Source organism: Jaculus jaculus, chromosome 4 (assembly GCF_020740685.1).
Source record: "Jaculus jaculus isolate mJacJac1 chromosome 4, mJacJac1.mat.Y.cur, whole genome shotgun sequence".
Taxonomy (NCBI): domain Eukaryota; kingdom Metazoa; phylum Chordata; class Mammalia; order Rodentia; family Dipodidae; genus Jaculus; species Jaculus jaculus.
The window spans coordinates 175,678,927-175,702,059 of NC_059105.1; the positions used below are offsets into that span (position 1 = coordinate 175,678,927).

The window sequence follows — 23,133 nt, forward strand, 5'->3', positions numbered from 1 at the left end:
CTGTGAAGAGGAACCATGCTGACAGGGATGCAGTGGGTGACAATGTCGAAGCGACCCTTCTAAACAAAATCCTAACAGCTATTTACTCACCTGCATAATGAAAGCTTCTAAATTTTCTGTATTGTGGATAATAGGAACGTTAATAACTAATTCATAAATATTATGTAGAGTATTAATATTTCATTTTTATTTTTATAGGGGAGTATTCTGATGATTTTATAGCCAGAGAGATCTGGGTTAAAATCCTGGATGTGACTCTGATCTTGAACTCACAGCTGAATCATGTTGGATAAGGATAAAGATAAAGAGTGTATCTATGACGAGTTCTTAGTAAAAGACATAAAGCATCTGACACATGCTGTGGTGGTTTGATTCGGGTGTCCCCCATGCATGCTAGGTTCCCAGCTGATGGAGATTTGGGAATTAAGGCCTCCTGCAGGCAGTGTATTTGGGGGAGCGGGGCTTATGAGTGTTATAGCCAGTTTCCCCATGCCAGAGTTTAGCACACTCTCCTGTTCCTGTTATCCACCTTAAGTTGGCCAGGGGTGATGTCCACCCTCTGCTCATGCCGTCATTTTTCCCTGCCATCGTGGAGCTTCCCCTTGAGCCTGTAAGCCAAAATAAGTCTCTTTTTCCCAGAAGCTGCTCTTGGTTGGGTGATTTCTACCAGCAATGCTAATCTCCTGACTGGAACACATGCTCACGGAAAGGTTAGGTCATTCTGTTCTTATCTGTAATCACTACCTAACTTCAGGAGTTGCAGCTTGTTATCACTGAAACCACTGTGCCCTGTGCAGCACCCAACACATGCTCAGTACCCAATAAAGCTTCCTTTAGGAAGAGACATTGCTATGATAGAGGTGGCATCTTTGTCTTACTGATAAAACAAAAAGGCCCAAATAGGTTGAGTTTCTTATCTAGGTTTTCTTATGTGAGGAAAGAATGAAGTTATACAGCACAGGAGTGTTGTAGACATGAGAGCTATGATGCAGACGCCACCGGTGTGTCCAGTGTGTCTCACAACGTTGCCTCCTCCTCAGCACAGGCTCCAGAGCAGTGAAGGGTCAACACGACCTGCGTCCTACTGAGTGGAATTCAATTCCAGACTGACGTCCGTCCCTTATGTATTCTTGTGCTTTGAAGAACAGCACAACATAGTAAAAATGGCTTCTAATGCCTAAATCCCCAAAGTTTACAAATAGATATTATAATCATTATAACAAATGTGTATGCCCCAGTAAAAGTCCCGCCCCCCATTTAACATTTTTATGCTAAGGAGTATTTTACTGAATTTTTTTTTTTTCTAAGCAAAAACACTTTCAAAAAGGACAGCCTATAGAATGAGAGAAAAAAATGCCAACTATACAACAGATGGAGTTTGACATCATTCATTCAACAAATAGGCTACTGAATTGAATAGACAGTTCTCAAAGGCAGAAATACAGAAACCCAACACATGCCTGAAAATATGTACTTGAAAAAGTGTACGGCATCCTTAGCCATCAAAGAAATGCAAATGAAAACTGCTTTGAGTTTCCATCTCATCCCAGTTAGAGTGGATGTCATCCACCAAGCAAACTAGAGCAATGCTGGTGACGATGTGGGAGCCATTATAAACTCTTGGCAGGAACGAAAACTGGTGTAGGCACTGTGAAAATTAGGATAAAAGTTCTTCAAAAAAGTAAAAACAGAACTTTCTCATCGCTCAGCTGGTCACTCCCGAGAAGACCACAGGACTCTAGGTCAACACACCTCAGAGACACCTGCACAGCCCTTTACTGCTGCACCCTCACCACAGCCAAGATTAGGACCAGCCTCGAGGTCCACCAGCAGCTGGATAAGGAAATGCAGTTCCAGCACACAATGGCAAGTGTTTTGGTGTGTGTGCACTCCTGCAGAGGCCCCTGGAGCACGCTGGCTGTCTACCACTACTCCACTTTATTTTCTTAAGACAAAGTCTCCCCAAACCTGAATCTCTCCATTTATTTATATATTTTTTTGGCTTTTTATGTGGATTCTGGGGATTGAACTCAGATCCTTACACGTATACAGAAAATTCTCTTAAGCTACTGGTATATCAAGCTAGTCCCCAGCCCCACAGTGAAGTGATATTCAAGTGTAAGGCAGAATGAAATGATGGCATCTGCAGGAAATGAGGGGAACTGGTTATCATCACATTAAGTGAAATAAGTGGTGTGTGTGTGTGTGTGTGTGTGTGTGTGTGTGTGTGTGTAAGCTATAAAAGTAGAAGGAGGACTATGAGAGGGGAGGACAAGGTCTAAAAGGAGGAGGAAGCAAGGGTCATGAACATGTTAAGATAAAACAAGAGCTACTACAGGAAGAGGAGGGAACCAGCAAGATAGGGGAGAGGACGGCAGCAGAGCAATGAGGGAGGCAAATAAGAAGAAAGAATAATGACATGCAGATACAAAAATGTCACACTAAATAACACTACTTTGTATACTAACCATGAATATTAATAAAAATGGGGGATAAGGCTACAAAATAGTGGCATCAAATCATAGATAGCACTGATAAAAACAAGCCCTTGTCACTCCAGAATAAAAAACTACTCATATAGTTAGTAGATAACCCAAAAGTAGAAATGACCAAAATGTCCTGAAATAGGTGAGTGGTTACACAAGCTGAGAGAAAGTGACAGAATGCTACTCTTAATGAAGATAAAGAAACTGTCTGAAGGGCCTGTGTGGATTGAAAAGGCCAGCCTCAAAATATCATGTAATGTATGATTTCATTGCTATAACACTGTTAAGGTGACCAAGTTACAGATGGGGACACATTAGTGCTTGCCATGTTAGTAATCACTGAAGTGAGGGGCTGAGCCTGTTACGTAAGGGTTTACGAGGGAGCTGTTGGGAATGATAAAACAAGTCTACCTCAACTGCAGTTGTAGCTACAAAAATACTATGAGAGAATTACTCATGCGCAGGGCCATTGTGAATTCCCTGATTGTTGCATTAACTTGTCCTGAGGAGACATGGACCAACGTGAGAGATCCAGATAGGACACAGAAGACAGAACCAAGCGACAATTCTACCGAAGTCCTGCTTGGTGAACCAGTGAGTTTACTGTACTTCCTTTCAGAGCATGGGTGAGGGTGTGAGTGAGGGGTTCTTTATGGGGGTGTGGCTGAACTTTCCATAAAGCTGCATCCCTGAAAAGTCTCACCCCATCATGAATGGTGAACTCATGGGCGCTGTGTCACCCTGTGGTGATTTACATGTGAACGTGTGTCCCCGGTAGTCTCCAAGAGTGTGATTACAGTTAAGCTTCCTACCCTACTTGGGTTTCCAGTAGCCTGCTGGAGGAAGTGTCACTAAGGGCACATCTTTTAGCCCAGCAGTCAGGTCTACAGAGCCAGTGGGATTGCTGGCTAGGGGTGTTGCTGGCTGCTGGTAGTCTCTCGGCTATGCATCTATGGACGCGAGCCAGCTTTTTCCACCACCTGGATTCTGGATGTCTGACGTAAACCCTTCCCTCCTGTAAGCTGCTTCTGGCCAGGTGTTCGTCCCAGGGAAGAATGGCAACTGCATCATTCCCCCTTCAGTTAAGCTTTCACTTCCAACACACCCCAGCATTTCCCAAGATCACTTGCAGCTGGAGGGAGGGGCAGGAGGACTAACAGCTAGAACCCCACGTGAGGTGAGGGTCCGGTGACTGCCCCCTACCTCCCAGTATGGAGTGTTAGGAACACCATTACCACTTCCACAAACCTAGCTATGGCTATGTTTTTCTGCACAATTAGTTGCCATGGCTACCAGGCCAAGGTAAACTCTACTCAAATGGCAATGGGAAGGTACACAGAACTTCTCTGTCTTTGAAACTTCCAGTACAATAATTATTGTAGTAAAAAAGAACGTGTGGGAAGTCCAGTGTCTCAAGCCTTTGGCAGAAATGCTTTCTCTCTTACAAAACACTTCCTCATTTCAATGTCTCTCCCAAACAAGCCTATCTACTATTTCCTGTAGGCTATTTGGAAAATAAAAATGATAAGACAATCACACACAAAACTATAAACTGGCTTCCTCTCAGATTCTGGGATTCCATTCCCACTTAGCTTCATTCCTTTCTCTGGACTTTTCAGTCTCATGTCTTAATGTTTATGAGTTTTCCTCTCGGCGACTTGTTACTCGCAGTTAATGTTCTCCACATATTGTCCTTTCATTACTTCCATTGAGGTCTGAGATGACCCTCCCTCCAGTCACTCACAGAACATACATCTGATTGTCTAGACTCCCATTAAAGTCACACATTTAAAAAGAAAGTGATTTAGCCCAAATTAATATCAAAGGTAAAGTTCCCATGTACATAAGATTTGTAAGTAGAAAAGCCTTCAAAATCCTCCTTCCATACTGACCCCATCAGCCCCTTCCCCTCCCATGTTCCAAGCTGGTGCCAGCAACTTGACATCTTATAAAATAAATATCCCAAGAACACTTAGAGATGAGGTAACTTGGACTCAGAGAAGTAATTTTAGAGATGAGGTAACTTGGACTCAGAGAAGTAATTTCTAAGATTATACAGGTAAACAGAAGTTGTGACTAGGGTGTGACTGAGGTGTACTGATTCCCAAACCTTACCTATGTCAAAATGCTTCGAAAGCTCCTTATTCCCAACCTGGTAAAATTTTGTAAGAGTAAAAGCTGAGAAAACAGATAAAAACAAACTGATCTAATTGAACCATTATGATCTCACCTAGAACAGAGGTTCTCAAAGTGTGGTCCACCTCAGGACCAGTAATGTGCCTGGTGATTTTAAATAGAACTTTTAAAATGTGCCTTTAGAAAAACGTCAGAGTAGGGCTAAGAAGATGACTTAGTCAGTAAAGTGCTTGCCTTGCAGTATGAGGACCTGAGATCCGTTTCCAGAACCCATGTAAGAAAGATGGGCCTGGGGCACGTGTCCGTACAATCCCAGCACTGGGAGCCAGACACAGGCAGATCCTGGGGCGGGCTGGCCAGCCAGTGCAGCAAAAGTGGTGAGTTCCAGACCAGTAAGCAACCGGTCTCAGTCAGGTGGATGGCATTCTTGGGGAATGGTACCTGAGGTTGTCATTTATCTTCCACACATGCACATGCACGTGTGTGCACACACACACAAACACTTTTTAAAAAAGTAAAAATGTCCTTATGTATGGTTAAAGAAATAACCTAGTGTTAAAAATATAGTAATAATAATAAATTAATAATGGGGGCTAGAAAGAGGGCTTAGTGGTTAAGCTCTTGCCTGTGAAGCCTAAGGACCCCAGTTCAAGGCTCAATTCCCCATCCCCAGGACCCACGTAAGCCAGATGCACAGTTGGTGCATGTATCTGGAGTTCTTTTGCAGTGGCTGGAGGCCCTGGTTTGCCCATTCTCTCCTTCCCCCTGCTCTGACTTTTGCTCTCATATAAATAAATAAATAAACAAATTTAAAAAAAAAAACAAAACCAGACAACTAGGGTGGAGATTTGGCTCAGCCAAGGCCTGAGGGCCTGAAAGGGCCAAAAGAGCAGAAAGTCAATCCCCACACTCACTCGCATTTACCAGGCATTCATAATAGGAGAAAAAGACAATGACATCAAAATAAAAGAGAGACTAATGGAGAGAGGGAGGGCATATGATGGAGAGCAGAGTTGTGAAGGGGGAAAGTGCAGGAGGGCAGGGAAATGAATGTAAAAAAAAAAAAAAAAGCTGGGCATGATCACATATGCCTGTGATCTCAGTCCTGTGGAGGATACAGACAAGAGAATCTCTGGGGCTGATGGATGAGCCAATCTGACGAAAAAAATTGGCAGCTTCAGCGAGAAAGACTCTGGCTCAAAGAAGCAACACAGAATAACTGTAGAGGACAATATTCTAGCCTTCTGCTCCGGCCTCCAAAACCATGTGTACACGTTGTGCACATCTGCACACACAAACATGCACATCCTATACACACACACCACATGTACATGGACACACCGAAAAGGAGACTGTTGACTTCAGTTAATGTCACTGGTTTACACACACTCACCCAGACCATTTGTGAAAGAACAGAACCCATGTTGTAACCCAGAGTTAGACAGTGTTTGATTCAGGGGTCCCCCATAACTTAGGTGTTCTGAATGCTAGGTTCCCAGCTGATGGAGATTTGGGAATTAATACCTCCTGGAGGCAGTGTATTATTGGGGGTGAGTTTATGGGTGTTATAGCCAGTGTCCCCTTGCCAACTTTTGTCACACTCTCCTGTTGCTATTGTCCATATTATGTTGGCCAGGGGGTGATGTCCACCCTCTGCTCATGTTGTCATTTTCCCCTGCTATCATGGAGTTTCCCCTCAAGTCTATTAGCCAAAATAAACCTTGTTTCCCCCACAAGCTTCTCTTATCTGGGTGATTTCTATCGGCAATGTGAACCCAACTGCAACAGTAAAGTGCTACCAAGGAGTGGTGTCATTTGCTGCTAGACACCTGATAGTGTGGCTTTGGCCTTTGGGGGCTGATTTTCAAGAAGAATGTGGAAGGATTTGAAACCCTGGCTTAAGAGATGCCTTACAGTTCTGTAAGTACAGCTTGGTGGTCAGAGTTGAAAGACCTGAATGCAGTAAGAACTAAGGACTGCGAGGTTTGGCTTATGAGGGTGAGAAAGAGCTTTGCCTGGACTGGAATAGAAGCAGTTTGTGTGAGAGGTTTGCTGTTATGTCCGTGTCCTGAGAAGTTGTGCAGCGTTGCACTGCATAGAAATGGACTGGTATGAGAAGAGGGATACGGCAAAGAAAAAAAATGAAATCTCTGGCTAAAACTTCTGCTGGTTCAGCTGCAATTGTATAAGAGATGACAATCATTGAGAATGGGCCAGTTGACCTGTAGTGGGACAATAGAAAGAATGCAGTCTTTTGAAGGGGCCTAGATGCTAAAGGGGTGTTCTATTATTCAAAGTGTGCTTTACTCACCCCTGGATTAACAAATTGGCACCCCACCTGGTATTATGGACTATAAAAGGTGCAGGAAAGAGAAGGTCATTGAATTTGCAGCACGGTCTTGTGTTTTGAATTGGCCATGGGCAGTGTGAAGCACGTTTGTTGGATGCCTGCATGGAGACCCAATGGAGCTGTGAGGATGGACTGTGGGCTATAGTTGAGACCCAGTGGAGATGCCAGGACCACGAGATGGTTGCCAAGCAGAGCTGCCAGCCCAGATGAAGTTTTCAAGGACTATGTGTAACCTAGCTGGAGGGGCAGAATTGGAACTCTAGGGACTTGTTGCTGGTTAGAATTATTTGACTTGGAGACTTGTCATTGACTACAGTTGTTGGACTTGGAGCTAGAGTTTGATGTTTGTCCTGTTTAAACCTTGTACTGGTTGAATACTTCTTTGCTATGCCCAATGCCATCTTTTCCAGTGTGAATGTTTATTTTGTGCCATTATAGGTTTGGGAGGCATTTTTTTGGTATTATGGCTCAGTTAAAATACCTTGGATTATGGGGATGTTTGGACATCATTAGAATTGATAAAACTATGGGGACTTTTAAAGTTGAACTGAATGCACTGCATTTTACATCATGGATGGTTATCAGTTTATGGGGGCCAGGGGTGGAATGTGGTGGTTTGATTCAGGTGACCCCAATAAACTTAGGTGTTCTGAATGCTAGATTCCCAGCTAATGGAGATTTGGGAACTAATGCCTCCTGGAGGCGGTGTAATATTGAGAGAGAGCTTATGGGTGTTATATCCAGTGTCCCCTTGCCAGTGTTTGGCACACCCCTGTATGTGGGTCAGGGGGTGAGGACCACCCTCTGTTCCTGCCATCGTTTTCCCTGCCATCATGGAGCTTCCCCTTGAGTCTGTAAGCCAAAATAAACCTCTTTTCTCACAAGCTGCTCTTGGTCGGGTGATTCCTGCCAGCAATGCAAACCTGACCGCAACAGATACCTACTTCCCCCACCTCTTATCTAAGGAATAGAAGCTGGTAGAACAGCTGAGCACAGAAGTTTCCCGGTAATTACCCTGCTGACAAGATCTTCGTCTCCTGGTTCTCCTCCCCACTGACAGGGGAAACATGACTAGGCCTTGCCAATCCTTAGTCAAAGTGAAAGATTACAAACCAAAACCACATGGGCTGGAGAGAGAACTCAGCAGTTAAAGGCACTTGCTTACAAAGCTTGCTGACCTGGGTTTAATTCTCCAGCACCTGTGTAAAGCCAGATACACAAAGTAGCCAATGTGTCTGGAGTTCATTTGTAGTTACAAGAGTTCCTAGCTTATTCACACTCATTCTCATTTCCCACCCCCCCTCTCTCTGTCTGTCTCTCTCACTTTCTCTCTCTCCTTGTGAATAAATAAAAAATTACCAAAAAAAGCTAAATAATCAGGGATAAGTTTAAAAATTAACCAAAATGCTTCCAAAGTTTATTACTTATTGTTGTTTTGTGAGGTAGAATCTTTCTGTTAGCTCTGCAACCTGGAATTGACGATGGCAGCCCAGGCTAGTCTCAAATTCATGGCAAGCCTTGTGGCTCAGTCTCCAAGAGCTTGTATTACAGACCTGAGTCACCATAGCCAGCTAAGAAAGTACTTTTGATGGCAGCATATAGAAATGCAGAGAGGACAATTATTCCAGAACATTACCACCTAAATGCAAAGTCCTCGGACCACTTTGTGATTACCACACAGTATGCAAATGAAGAAAACTTAAGAGACAGGTAAGGAAGAACCCATGAGAAAGTGCAAACTACTGCACCAACCACAGCACATCAACATTTATTATCAATGGCCTGCCTTTTGGGTCCAAGGAGTTTCTAGCCCCATTTTGCACCCCCATTTCCCCTTTGTGAGCCATGGTCTCATGTAGCCCAGTCTGGCCTCAAACTTGTTATGCAGATGAAGCTGACCTTGACCTCCTATGACTGGACTAGAGACAGACATGAGCTATGCCTCCTCACTAGTTTGTTCCCTTTTATTTATTTTTACTTTTTAATATTTATTCCTATTTATCTGACAGAGCGAATGAGGCAGATAGACAGAATGGCCATGTCAGAGCCTCCAGCAGCTGCAAACAAACTCCAGGCACGTAAGCCACCTTGTGCATCTGCCTTATTTGGATCCTGGGGAGTTGAACATGGGTCCTAAGGCTTCACAGACAAGCACAGTAACTGCGAAGCCGTCTCTCCAGGCCTCGCTCGGTCCCTTTCTAACGGATCAGGCTTTAGAAATAGAAATGAAAAGGAGGGCTTTGGTAGAAACCCTGACTCTTTACTCAGTGTGCTTTCTGTTGTTGTGACAGAATTCCTGAGAGCAGGAGACAGGTCAGTAAAGAGCACAGCTTTGTCCTTGCAGAGGCTTGTGGAAGGTGGAAGAGCAGAATGAAAAGTGTGTACAAGAGAGAAAAGGCACGGGGCAGACCTGCTTTACCACAACCCAATCTTCTCTTTCTCTCTCTCTCTCTCTTCTTTTTGGTTTGTTTTTCAAGGTAGGGTCTCCTCTAGCCCAGGCTGACCTGGAATTCACTACGCCACCTCAGGGTGGCCTCGAACTCACGGCGATCCTCCTACCTCTGCCTCCCAAGAGCTGGGATTAAAGGCGTGCGCCACCACACTGGGAGAATAACCCGCTGTTGCGGGTGAGACATTTTCTTCAGAGGAGAAGCCACTGGTAGTCACCCATGCTTCACCCCCGCGCAGGCAAACAGCCACAGGTAAGCCCAGGGGGTCACAGGAGAGGCAATCGAAGACGTGGAAATAGAAGTGAGAGCAGGTTTGGAGAAAGAAAGAGTTCAGAGGAGGGGGAGGGGAAGGAGAGAAGATAATGCGGTGTCCAGGGTCGAACGGCATTATAAACACGTATGAAATGGTCAGAAAGAGTTTTAAACAAGTAATAGTCCACTGCCCTGAGAACGGCTTACGCACCCCTCCAATGATCTAGTCCCCGCTTGCAGAACCCCCCCCACCTGCCAACACTCGCACCGACTCACGACTCGTGGGGACAGCCGCGTCACTCACCCACGCGGTACTTCAGCTCTATGACCGTTTTGCCTTCTCTGATTAACTCCGTGACTTCACATGTGTAGTTCCCGACGACGGCATCGCGCTTATCCATTTTCAAAGAGGCGTCTCCCTTTAGCAATTCTGAGACTGAGATCTTTGCACTTGAAAAGTTACTTTCTACAATGGAATTGTTTCTATTTCCGTCGTAGTTGAAAATATACGTTTTGTTCAGTTTCCACTTCACATACATTTCCTTGGTGCTCTGAGCCTCCACGTTACTGACAAAGCACGGGATGATGACAGTTTCATTGCAGACGGTGAATTCAACAGATTTGACTTTCCTAAGCAGTAGCTGGGCTGAACCTTGAAAATAAAAAAAAAAAATGCCCATTAGTTATAAATTTCAATGCTACATAGACTATGTAAAATCTACAGTGTGTTACAAAGCATTCTGATAAAAACCAACATGTCGACTGTTTATTTAAGCAAGAAGTACCATGGGAAAGACTAACAGTTGAAAACTGAAAAAAAGTAACTCCATCTTAACTTGCACAGCTGGTAGACAACATGGTAAGTTTTCTCTATTCAGTCTCAACACAAGGTATACATTACCCTGCATTTTGGGAATAAATGCAGAAATTGCCTTGGAACATCAAGGTATAACGTCTAGCTTAGAAGGTAGATTACTCTGAGGTAATCATTTCTGCCCACTGACTCACATGGGAAAATCCTGTCTTACCACGGAAAAGTTTTGAATAGAAAAACCAAACCAAGCATTATATTTGGTCTCAACTTTTATATACTTCTTCTAAATGGGACTTGCTGAAGAGATAGGGAATTTATCTCTAGCCTCATGCTGCATATCCAAAAAGAGCGGCCAGTTCTACTGTACTTTAATACACAAAGCAAGTCATATAAATCAAATCATAGCTTTCCAAGAGGATGAAAAGTCTCGGAATACTAACAAGGAATAAAATTCTCTGGGGCTATTTTCCCACTACAAAATAGAGACAGCGATAGACATTTTGTATGCAAGTCTTACAAAGGGTTATATACAACTGAATGGCGTTTTCCACTCTGACATTTCATTGAATGCACGGAACAATTTCCAAATGTAGATCACAGGTACCTCTTCCTCCAACCAATTGTAAACCACACCTTGTTGAGAAACACACTGACCAGTAGCTGGTACAGGTAGCAAGTAAGGAACATTCACCCTTTCTTCCTGGCACAAACTACCACTGGCTGCCTGGCACCCAGGGGCCAGGGGGCGCAAGAGCTCACAGTTCAACTCAAAGGGGTCAGTGTGGAGAAGCTGTCTTGCAGACAGCTTGGCTCTTTGTCAACGCTTTTATTTAAGGAGGCTGCTGACTATAGTCCCCTCCACAAAGAAAGTACTAACAAGTACAGAACTAACTTCGCTGGCCGTTCATCACCAGCACTGATTGCTTCTACATGAACTGGAGTCACACCAAAGGCTGGGGGATGTTACTCTGAGGACGTAATTTACTAATGAACAGGCCACTGACCTGGAATTCACTATGCCCTGCTGCGGTGATGGGGAGGTGACAGGAACCTGCCATCCGAACCAGCCCCCTGGGCATCCACAGCTCCCCTCACCCAAGTTCTCCATGTTTCTAGTCACCCCAATGCTAGGAGGCCCCTGGCAAACCCGGAGGCCCCATTTTCTTCTTTTTTTTTTTAAATTTTATTTATTTATTTATTTGAGAGCGACAGACACAGAGAGAAAGACAGATAGAGGGAGAGAGAGAGAATGGGCGCGCCAGGGTTTCCAGCCTCTGCAAACGAACTCCAGACGCGTGCGCCCCCTTGTGCATCTGGCTAACGTGGGACCTGGGGAACCGAGCCTCGAACCGGGGTCCTTAGGCTTCACAGGCAAGTGCTTAACCGCTAAGCCATCTCTCCAGCCCCCCATTTCCTTCTTGAAGCCTTGGAGAGAGAAGCGCAGAGAAGAGAAGCCTCAGTGAGCAAGGAGACCAAGGAATCAGAGATCACTGGGCGTCCTCCAGCGGGGTGGCGGGCATGTCTAGCAGGTCCTTTAGAATGATGGGATTCTACGTGGCCCGTGCTTCCCTCGGCTTCTACTGGGCGGTCTATACTTCACAAGTCCTCAAAAACTGAGGGCAATGCAAGTGAGTCATGTCCATAGAGGTACAAGTATATTTTGTTTTGCAACTGACTTCTACTTGGTGGAATGGAGGAGTCCAAAGAATTTCACTTTATTCTCCTCAGAGTACTGGCCTTATTTTTCTTAAATCTATTATCAAATCCATTGCAACATTCTTCCTTTCCTGTGTCTGCTCTTCCAGTTGTCCTGTAAAGGGATTCTGTCCTCAGCCTGGTTTGCTCTGTTATTAAGGAGTGAAATAAAATTTTGACATGTCCATTTCATGGTCATGAAAGTCATGTCAAAAATTATGTCAATTATATTTATATGAAATGGAAACATTATTCTTCTGTAAAAGACACAGTTGAAGAGCTCAGTTATCCTATCAAACTTTCTCAGAAGATTCTAGATAGTACGTGTGGCTGGCAAACCCTCCATAATTTCATAACCTCTGTTTGGAAAATAAATTTTCTAGGGAATATATAAAATGCAAATCCCATTGCCTTATTTCTTATAATAAGAACATTTCATAGCTGTGGTAATTTAAGTAGAATAAATGCCGTCAGTGAATGAAAAGTAAATATGACCTGGACATTTGAATAACCATTGAATGCATAATGCATCAGGGTAATCCAAATATACCACTCCAGACCTTAAATACAACTTTGTTCTCTATCATGAATATGTAGTAAAACTCACTGTGGTGATGTGAATATGAAATTTACCCCATTAGCCTTACAGGTTTGTGAATAAGCCTCATATCCCGGGCTGGTGGCTCTGTTTGGTAAGTTTGTAGAGCTGGCGGGAGGTGGAGCCTTGCTGGAGAGAGTACGTTGCTCTGGGAGGGCCTTGGAATTGTAACCCAGCCCAGCTTGCCGTATAGCTCACCGCCTCTCCACCTTGCCTGTTCATGAGAAGGCGTGATACCTGCTGTCTGCTCCCGCCAGGCTTTCCCCACCACAATGAAACATCCCTTCAGCACTGTGAATCAACCTGTCCTCCCACAAGTTGCTTCCGGTTGGGTGTTTTGCTGCAGCAACGAGAAGTTGATTGTTGCCATCACTAAATGGGGACTGAGGGGATGGTTCAACTGGCAAAGCACTTCCTGCACACGTGTAAGGATCCAAGATCGGATCCCTGGAGCCCATACAAAACACTGGCTGCAACCTCAGTGCTGGGGAGGTGGAGGCAGGCATCCCCTGGGGTTCACTAGCTAGCTAGTCTAGCCAAATTGGTGAACACTCCGTGTCCAGCAAGAGACCCTGTCTCGAAAACAAGGTGAACAGTGACAGAGGCAGAAAACTGATGTCCACACCCGGCCCCCACATACATGCACAATCCACGTGTACTTGCACCTCATATACACATGTGCCCACACACATGCAAACACAGCACACACACACGTGTGCACAATCATGCATATTAAAAATCATCTGGTATGGGGCTTCCTCTTTTGTCTGCTGTCTCCTAATGAAACAGAAAAGTAAGGTAAAAGTGGGAAGCCCAGGGAGTAGAAAACCACAGACGCTGAACACAAGAACAAAATGTGCGTATAGCAGTCCACATCAGATAGCAGAGGACTTTAACCAGGAATGATGCTAGAGCCACAGACCGAAGTACTGGACCTCACGACCCTCAGGAACACACAGCGCAACACAGCCACACCCAGACCACAGCCCTGAGCACAGCTGTGCAAATGCAGAGGGCTCTGTTCCCTGCTGCGGCAAGCACATGTCCAGCTCAGAAACTTATAACTGAGGGGCTAGAGAAATGGCTTAGCGGTTAAGGTGCTTGCCTGCAAAGCCTAAGGACTCATGTTTGACTCTCCAGATCCCACATAAGCCAGACACACAAAGGTGAGGCAAGTGGAGGGTGGCACATGCCTACCAGGTGGCACAAGCATCTGGAGCTTGATTTCAGTGGCTGAGACCCTGGCACACCAATTCTCCCTGTCTGTCTCTATCTCTCTTTATCTCTCTCTTTCTCACTAGCTCTCTCTCAAATAAAAAAAGAAGGGAAGGGGAAAGAAAAGGAAAAGGGAAAGGAAGGAAAGAAGGAAGGAAGAAGAAATTTATAGCTGAGAATTACCTGAATGAAAACTGTGGCAAGATAGGGAGATACAATGATGTTTTGTTTTGTTTTGTTTTGTTTTGTTTTGTTTTGTTTTGTTTTTAAAGTAAAAATTATCTTTCAGGACCTTACACTGCTCCTATGGGAAATGATAAGTAGTTTATGTCACACAAGGTCCTAAGTGCAGTTCCTTCTGTTTCAACGAAGTGCTGTGACTGGGCAGAAACCTGTCTAGCAGGTTTCTAAGAAAATTTACGTTGCTACTAGGGAAGAAAGGAATTAAGAGAAGGTTGTCAAACCCCTGACTAACATGACTCTATACTATTTTTAGATGTTCCATGTAAAACTTCTCTCTTTTTTAATGACTCCAACCTTCTTTTGCCTCTCATCCTATACTCTCCAACAGAGTCCTCTCTCTCTCTGCTTCTGAATTCAAACTGAATCCTTCAGAGAAGTCAGAAGCTCACGACAGTCCCCATCAATAATCTTACCTGTAACCTCCACTCTCCACACCTCCTCTCTTCCCACTACAGCCTTTCCAGAACCAAATCCCATCACCTGAAAGCTTGTTTCCATTTCTGCCTCAAGTACTGTGTTGAATTATCAGCCTCCTCACACATTGATTCCATCTATGATGTGCTTATCTCTTAACCATCTTTTAAAAATGCTTGTAGTCACCAAATTTTTTAAAAGCCTTTATATTTCCCTCTTTGATGGCATGCTAAGATAATAACATACATTTTGTACCCTCACTGCACGCCTCACCTGTGTTAGCACTCCATGACTTCACTATTCCTGATCAGGCCCAAACCACCTTTGTGAAAAATCACATGAATAGTCAACTCTCTGCCTTGACTTCTCTACGATTCTCCACCCAGTGGGAGTTCCTTGTCTTATCTTGCTCCTATACCTCTACTGTACTTTTGATTAGGAATTTCCTCCACTTTGTCCCAGATTTCTTTATTAAGACTCATTCCAGACAGGCCTGGTGGCACATGTCTTTAGACCCAGCACTCAAGAGGCACAGGTTGGAGGATCACTGTGAGTTTGAGGCCAGCTGGAGACTATATAGTGAATTCCAGACCGGCCTGGGCTAGGGCAAAACCTTACCTTGATAAAGAAAAAGACATTTCGTGCCTCCTACTAAATGCTAGTGTTCCTAAGAGCTTCACAGTCAACAAAATCTACCTTAGTTAAAACTCCCATGGTTTTGCTGGGCGTGGTGGCGCACGCCTTTAATCCCAGCGCTTGGGAGACAGAGGTAGGAGGATCACTGTGAGTTCAAGGCCACCCTGAGGCTACATGGTGAATTCCAGGTCAGCTTGGGCTAGAGTGAGACCCTACCTCAAAAAAACAGAAAAACAAAAAACAAAACAAGAACAAACTCCCATGGTTTTAAGAACCAGCACACTTTTTCTTGCTGAATCAGACCTCACACTTTTCTCCTAAACTGCAGACTTTCAACAATCAGTGGTCTTTTATGCACTCCAGTTGGATGCCCTCCCGTTATTGAAAAATCAACATGTCCAAAAACCTATATGATGGCAACCTTCCAAATCCTCATCTCCCCAAAGGACTGTCCATTATACCTACCAATCAGTCCGACCTGGACCTGGAATCAAGCTGGACTCCACCCTTGGAAGACTCAATCGCCTACCTAACAGCCATTCTCAACCCAGTGTTTGTAGAATGAAGGAACTGCACAGCCGCCGTTTCTCCCTTGATGAACTGACATAATCCCAAAGTGGCTCTCTGCCTCCACTTTTGATATTTCTCCACTCAGACACCAATACATGTTCCAGTCCTCAAAATAATGTCTAAATGCAAATGTGCACTCCTCTACCCAGTGGCCCCCTCCCCGCTGCTTCTCAGGCTAAATTCTAAGTGTAATAGCTGGAACACAATTGAAACCCAGCAAGATCCTTTCCCGTCCCTACGGTATAGGATGTCTGTCCTTTCTCATTTCCAAACTAAGCTTTCGTCATAACGACCTTACTGCAGCACCATGAATAAGCATATAGACTATCATGTCTCCACCCATGCAGTTCCCCAGCTACAGAGAACCACATCCTTCCCGGGGGGGGGGGGGGGGACACATACACCTTGCCTAAGAGCTTGCACCCTAGAGCTAGATCCTATGTCGTCCTTGTAGAACTGCAGGCAAGTTGTTTAAGCTGGGCATCTCAGCATCCTCATCTGTGAAGCGTGAGAAGTGACTGTGTCTACCTTGTAGAGATGTCACTAAGAGGTAGTGAGATGAACAAGCCCGTCACTTACAGCAACATTTGCACACTTGGCAAGAACTACACAAAGCTGCATCTGACCGTACTTTTGCACTTCCTGCCACAGCACCAGCGACGTGCCCACTCCTGCTCTGTGCCACCTCCACCACGTAACTGCTGTTCCCTTTTTTATTCTCCCACGACTCCCTGCGGAGGTGCCGATCCGCTACCAAGCGCTGGCATCGCATTGCTGGTGGGCTTAGAGGAGAGGATGGTTCTTCCTTGGTATCCGGAGGGTCAGGAAAAGGGATTCAATGCTCTCTTATGAATGTCAGAGGTTTAAAGAACTTATAACAGGAGACTCTGCAAGTCCTGCAGGAAAAGACTCACACGTCCTCATATTTTAGAAGATCCCCCACTAGTTCTCTCTTCTACCACCTGATTACGGGCCCGTGGCATACTGCAATGGGACATTTCAAGTCAGCTGCATTCTTGGATGCAAAATTCCTCAAAAGAATACGTAAATGTGTTTAGTAATGCCCTTCTTACAGGGTGATATTAAAACGCGGGCTTGGGGGTGAGAAGGGAGCGTGGTGGAAAACGCTTTCTAGGTAAGACCGGTGGCACGGGCGTGCAGTGTGTGGAGGCGGGACGGACGCAAGTAACCGAACGCAGAGCTCCGGGGGCTCCGGGAAGAGAGCGTAGAGAGACGGCGAAGGGGCCTGCAAAGGCTTCCTGGGCCACGGCACTGAGGAGCTTAGACCTGACAAGAGCAGAACTACCGGACAAGCCCCACGCATGTCCATCCAGTATGAGAAACGGGCCTGGAGGGAGGGAAAGGGGGCTCATCAAAAGAACCTGTTGTAAGGGGGCCTGAGAGGTGGCTCGGTGCACAAAGCTGAGAACCCAAGCGTGGATCCCGGCATACGTGCGAGGCGGCCGCTGTCGCACTGGCGTGTGTAATGCCAGCACAGGCCTCGGGCGAGAAGGGAAACAGACAGAGGAATCGCCCGGAATACCACAGGCCAACTGGCAAGATGGATGCAGCACGGTAAGCAACAGAGACTCGGCCTCCAGAAAGGTAGCAGGCAAGGGCCGACCCCTGACGTGACCCTCTGACCTCCACGTGTGTGCCTGCATGTACACACATGAACACACACTCATGAAAAAAAAAGAAGATCCTACTGCAACAGTCCAGGTAAATGACAACTGGAAAGAAAGCCTAAAAATATCAGCCAAAAAAAAAAAAATCAAAGCACTAAAATCAACAGGAATCAGATGTGGGAGGTGAGGGAGATAAAAAGGGGAAAAATGAAAATTGGTAACCAAAATAGTATGTGGAACTAGTTGGGGTTGCAGATTAATTATAGAGGTATAAAAAGGTCTGAACAGTTAAGGGAGACATTCTTTCAATATTTTATAGCTCATATTAAAACTGCCAGTGGTACAATGAAGCGGAGCTGTCCAGTAGATCCCAGGATATATTAACTGGATTTAAGGAGAAAGGGCAGAGCCATAAAGGCTTGGGGATCACCAGGAACAAAGCTGGCAATTGCCAACATGGGCATAAAGAAGACTGACCAGAGGCCCCTGCCAGACACACACGGCAGACGGCACAGAGTAAAAGCGTGGTTGGAGTAGCTTTAGTCAACCATCAACAACAGCCTCATGATTGAAACCCATGTGCTGCCGTGCCATGGGCAAGGGGGACCACTTGGCAATCGCTCTTGGGAAGGCGGCAGGAGCAAATCTCACTCAATGCATCAGAAAAGAGAGAGAAAAGGCCAACAAGTGAAGAGCGTTGAGGAGGGGCAAGGCAAAGATCACTCTGGAGCTTTCCAGGAGAATCTGTTTTCTCTTTCTGCAAGCGGTAAAACTTTATCGCGGCTGCAAGGATGAGGGAAGAAGCCAGTAGTAAGGACAAGATCCAGGGTTCAAGACTGAGGAATAAAGTGATGGAGATCTCCAAGACAGTGGCGCATAGGAAGGAGCAGCAGACAGGCTGGACCTGAAGGTGAACAGGTACGTTTCTGAAGCTGCGAGAGGAGAGTGAGTTGAACACTGCCTATATTAATTTAAATAAAATAATAATGGTGGGAGGGGAGCTGGTAGTCCAAACCACTCACCATCATTTTATTTATTTATGTTTGTAACAATTTTATTTATTTGTTTGCTTGAGACAGAGAGAGAGAGAGAGAGAGAGAGAAATAGGTAGGGGGAGAGAGAGAGAGAGAATGGGCACATCAGGGCCTCCAGCTACTGCAAATAAACTCCAGATGCATGTGCCACCTTATGCATCTTGCTTATGTGGGTACTGGGGAATCGAACCTGGGTCCTTTGGCTTTGCAGGCAAGTACCTTAACCGCTAAGCCATCTCTCCAGCCTTCACCACCATTTTTTTTTTTCTCACAGGAAAAATGTGGCTGATTATCTGCTGGAAAGGGATGTTCAGGAATAGAGTGGCAAGCCCCAGTAAATGCTGAGGTAAATGAACCAAAGAACACCAGGAGAAGGTGCCTGCCACAAATGAACCCTTCAGTCCGCCCTCAAAACCAGCTCCTGGCGTGACGAACTGGATTCTGAGACTGAAGTGGGTCAGGTTCACAGGGAGGATCACACCAGCTCTCTCCCTCCCAGAGAAGGCTAAAATAAAGGTCCAAGACGTAGTGTGGGGGTGGGGGAGTGTATCAAGTATTCTGCTTTCACAACCAAAGCAACCCTGCCCCACCCCCTCTGTTAGGTTTAAAAGTGTCATAAACATGACGGTGATTAACCGAGAACTACAAGAAACAGGACAGTCTGAAACCATGCCCTGAAACATCAAGAATCATGCCCCTATCAAGAACTTCAAGTTTATTAAGTATCATGGAGGAAGGGTAAACAAAACAACAAGAAAAAAGCCCACTTGCTATGAAGTACATTGTGTTACTAAGACGCATGAAAGTCTGAAATTTCTCTATAGGCCCATAAGGTTCTTGCAGAATGTTTACAAGCAACGTGGGCTCACACTTGCTGGAAATGAAAAAAAAGCAATTTTGCCAAAACCCTGCGTTTGTCAAATTGCGTGCCTTGATTTTCAACCTGTCATCAGTGTGACAGACATTCAAACGTGCACATTAATTCTCCTGATCTAAACCTCAACTTGGGGCTGGACCATATCATGAAGCTTGTGTGAACTGCTCCACGGGTGTGTGGAATGCAATATTCAGAGGTGGGCGGAGATTCTCATTCTGGTTTCCACCCCACGTGACCACAAAGAAGGGAATCCAGGTGCTTCTGGCTTCCTGGTCTAGTCACAGCAGAATCAGACTTCTCGAGTGCTCCATGTTTTTTACTTGTACAGTAGAATAAACTAAGCACGGTTGATCCTTCCTCATTACTCTTGCTCGTTTACCACAGAACAACTACACCAGCGCACTGAGCGGAAGTGAGGATGATAACCCAAGGGCGCACTGTACTAGGCTCACATACACGATTAAAAAAAATAAATAAAGTAGAAATGTCTATCCTGTGTAAAAAGCTATGACAGCAAAACCCCGAAAGCCAAATACAAGATAAAAGGCTTCTCTGAAAAGGACATCACGGACAGGGTACTGCTGTGTTAAGTCCCATGTATTCCCGAGCCACAGCTGAGTTCGTATTAAAGAACTGAAAGCAAGGTTTTGATTAAAAAAAAAAAGCAAGTGATCAGGCTGTAGTAAGAACATGTATCCATGGGGAGCACCGAGCATTTTTCATCTTCGTAAGGCGGCCTTTCCATTCTCCATTAACACCTCAGCAGCAAAGATAAGACAGCTGACAAAACACAGGTGACGGCGTGAGCAGCCGTCCTCACTGTGAGGCTTGAACACGCCGCTCCAGGCTGCCGCAGCGGCCGGCACACAAGGACGTGGACTTGGGCGCGGGAGTCCTTAAAACGGCAACGTGTGCTTAAAATAATGTTGTTTTTTCTTAAAGGGAAAAGAAAACATTTTCTTTGAAGCAGTCAAATTAGTCAATAAAATGCTTTTTACATTTAATCATTTGTATGCCTGACTTAAAAAAAGAAGTCACTTTGAACAAAGAAAAAAAAAGTCAAGTATCGAAAAGACTGTTTAAGAGTCTGCTGACATATATCGCTGGCATTATTTATTTAAGGCTGTGTTTACTACTGAGTGACTGCCTTGGACACGGTTGTGTTTTTAAATGAAGTGTGACTGGCCTATGGGAGGAGCACAGCACCATTCATCCTGTATCCTGTAAAGCATTACAGTGGGCTGCAGTCGGCCTTTAATTGGCAAGAAACATTTGAAGTAACTTTTTTTTTAAATCACAAAGGTCACAGAAACTCTATTCATTATTGAGACATAACCCAAGTCTACGAGTTTCATGTCAATGAAACTGAAAGCAAAATCAAGCTCAACACAGATGAAGTATTCGAATCCACAGCGATCGTACTTGTTCTAGATTCCAAATTCAACCTCCCAGACCCCGGGGCTCCCAAGTGCGCGTACTGGGAGACTGATACCATGGCTCACGGATGCTCTTCTGAACTTACACATGCAATGCACCCCCAAATCCATTTTATCTTATGATAAATATCATCATTTCTTGTCTCATATTCCACACCAAACACAGCTTTAAATCATAAAGCCTGTATTTGAGGTTTTTTTTTTTTTTCCCTCGGTTAATATTAACAAGTACAACAGAATAGTACAAGCTCTGAATTTCACAAGCAGTCGAATATATTAATACTGTACACAACAGGCGTTCATTAATGTGATCTTCACAATAACTGAAGAAGGCCTAACAGAATTCCTATCACCAAAAAACATTCTAAATGTTTTTGAAAGTCAACTTGAAAATGAAACCTCTCTTGAAAATAGCACATCGTTTACTTTTTTTTTATTATTATGATTTGCTAGACTTTAATGCCTGGCAGTCTGAATTAGTGGTACTTTATTACAAACTCCTGGTTCGGCATGGACTCTCCGATTATACAACAGGTATCAGAAAGCAGCCTAAGCACAGCAAGCACATTGGAGCTGATGCTCGGGCAGGGGATGGGGCGGGAACCCGGCACACCATTAGGTACCAGAAATCGTTCTCAGCTCCAACACCCAGGATGCTGGGGGACGGGAAAGGGACCAGCGGCGACTTAGGGGCATCTTGGAAGTAGCTCCCAGGCAGAGGCATTTACGACCCGCACGCTGAGGCTCATGACCGTGCAACACGGAATGAATTCAGCAGAGATGAGCCGAACAATGGCTATTAGTCCTGCTTCAAACTCTGAATCTTGCAAAAAGTTCACAAAGGGATCTACAGATATGAAGTGGGATCGGCACTGGACAGACACAAAAATTCCTATTCCTTCCTCAGCTTTTACAGAGGAAGCACACGTTTTGAGCAGAAATGCTGCGGGGTGGGGGGAGGGGTGGAGGTTGCATTTTCGGCATCAAGACATCAAACCAATCCCACGCTGTTTCATATGTATTTCGAGTCGGACTTATTATCCCCAAATTACTGGAAAAATCTAGAAAAAGTCTAAAACATTTTCCTCAAATAAGGTGGGGGGGGTAACTTCAACCTACAATGTGGAATATATTAAAGTCCTGAAAGGGCGTGGGGGTCACGAGAAAGTCTTTCTAGGAAGCTTAATTTTAGGATGCTAAATTACCACCCCCCCCCCAAAAAAAAAAAGAAGAAGGAAAGAATACGTGGCCACAAGATTCTTGTGATAAACACTGGGCGAGAAATGAAACTTGAGACCATCGCAACCCTTTGGATGGATGAGCATCCATCGGTTAAAAAAAAAACAAAAACAGAAAACAAAAAAAACAAAAATCAAAACCCTTCTGGGTCAAAAGCAGCAAAATGCGCACTTGCATCGGAAGAGGCCCGGGCCCTCGGGAGCTGGGTCCTTCGGCCCCAGACGCCGCGAGGATGCGCAGGGAAGGGACGGGCGCCTCGGAAGGGGTCCCCCGCCCCAGCCCCGCCTCGGCTCGCGCCCCGCTTTCCCGGAAGTTCGGCTTGGCCCGGAGAGTGTGCGCACGGGCGGCGCGGCGGGGCGCCGAGCCCGCTCCGCTCGGCCCAGGGAGGGGCTTGGCGCGGGCGGGGGGGGTGGGAGGAAGAGGAAGACGGGAGGAGAAGCCAGGAACGAAGCGAGCAAGTCGGGGAGAGGGGGGTGAGCCCGGCTCCCCAAGCCCTGAGCGGGGCCTCCCACGCCTGCGCCCCCTCGATCGCGAGCATCGTCTCCCCGGGGCCAGGAGAGGGGGGCGCAGCGCACACCCGCGCGCAGCGGCCACTCACCCAAGCACCACGAGCCCACGAACAGCCACAGCACCAAGGGCCACATCCCCGCGCCGGGCTGCAGGGACGCACGGACGGACGCACGGACGGGAGGACGGGCGGACGGACGGAGGAGGGTGGCCGCCGGTGTCCGGAGCCGCCGCCGCGTCCACGGGAAGCCCCGGCCGCCGCAGCTCTCGCCGGCTGGAGTGGACGCCCGGCGGCGCGCACGCTCGCTCCCGCCGCCCGCCCCACGCCTGCTCCCCCGGCGGTCCGCCCGCGCACGCGCACTCGCCCTCTGCCGTGCAAGCGCCGCCCGCCTGGCTCCGGGCTCTCCACCCACCCACCCGCCCACCCACCGCCCCGCCATCCACCACCGGCGCCCGCCCCTACCCGGCGCCCCAGCCCGCTCCCGGGCATGCTCACGTCCCCCTGCCCAGCGAGCCGTGTCCTCGCTCGGCCACGAGTGTCCCCCCCGCCACC

At 46.1% G+C, this 23,133-nt stretch overlaps 1 protein-coding gene across 3 annotated transcripts in view; it reads right to left on the minus strand.

Annotated features, from left to right (window-relative positions):
• Cd47 (CD47 molecule) overlaps window positions 1-22,842 on the minus strand; it is a 58,491-nt gene extending 35,649 nt beyond the window's left edge. For all 3 annotated transcript variants that reach the window (XM_045147131.1, XM_045147129.1, XM_012950008.2), the window contains exons 1-2: window positions 22,672-22,842; window positions 9,979-10,326 (exon numbers count right to left, since the gene is read on the minus strand). In XM_045147131.1, coding sequence (XP_045003066.1) covers window positions 9,979-10,326; window positions 22,672-22,717 — 394 coding nt within the window. In that variant the 5' untranslated portion in view covers window positions 22,718-22,842. The remainder of the gene's footprint in view (window positions 1-9,978; window positions 10,327-22,671) is intronic.
• Window positions 22,843-23,133: the final 291 nt, after the last annotated feature.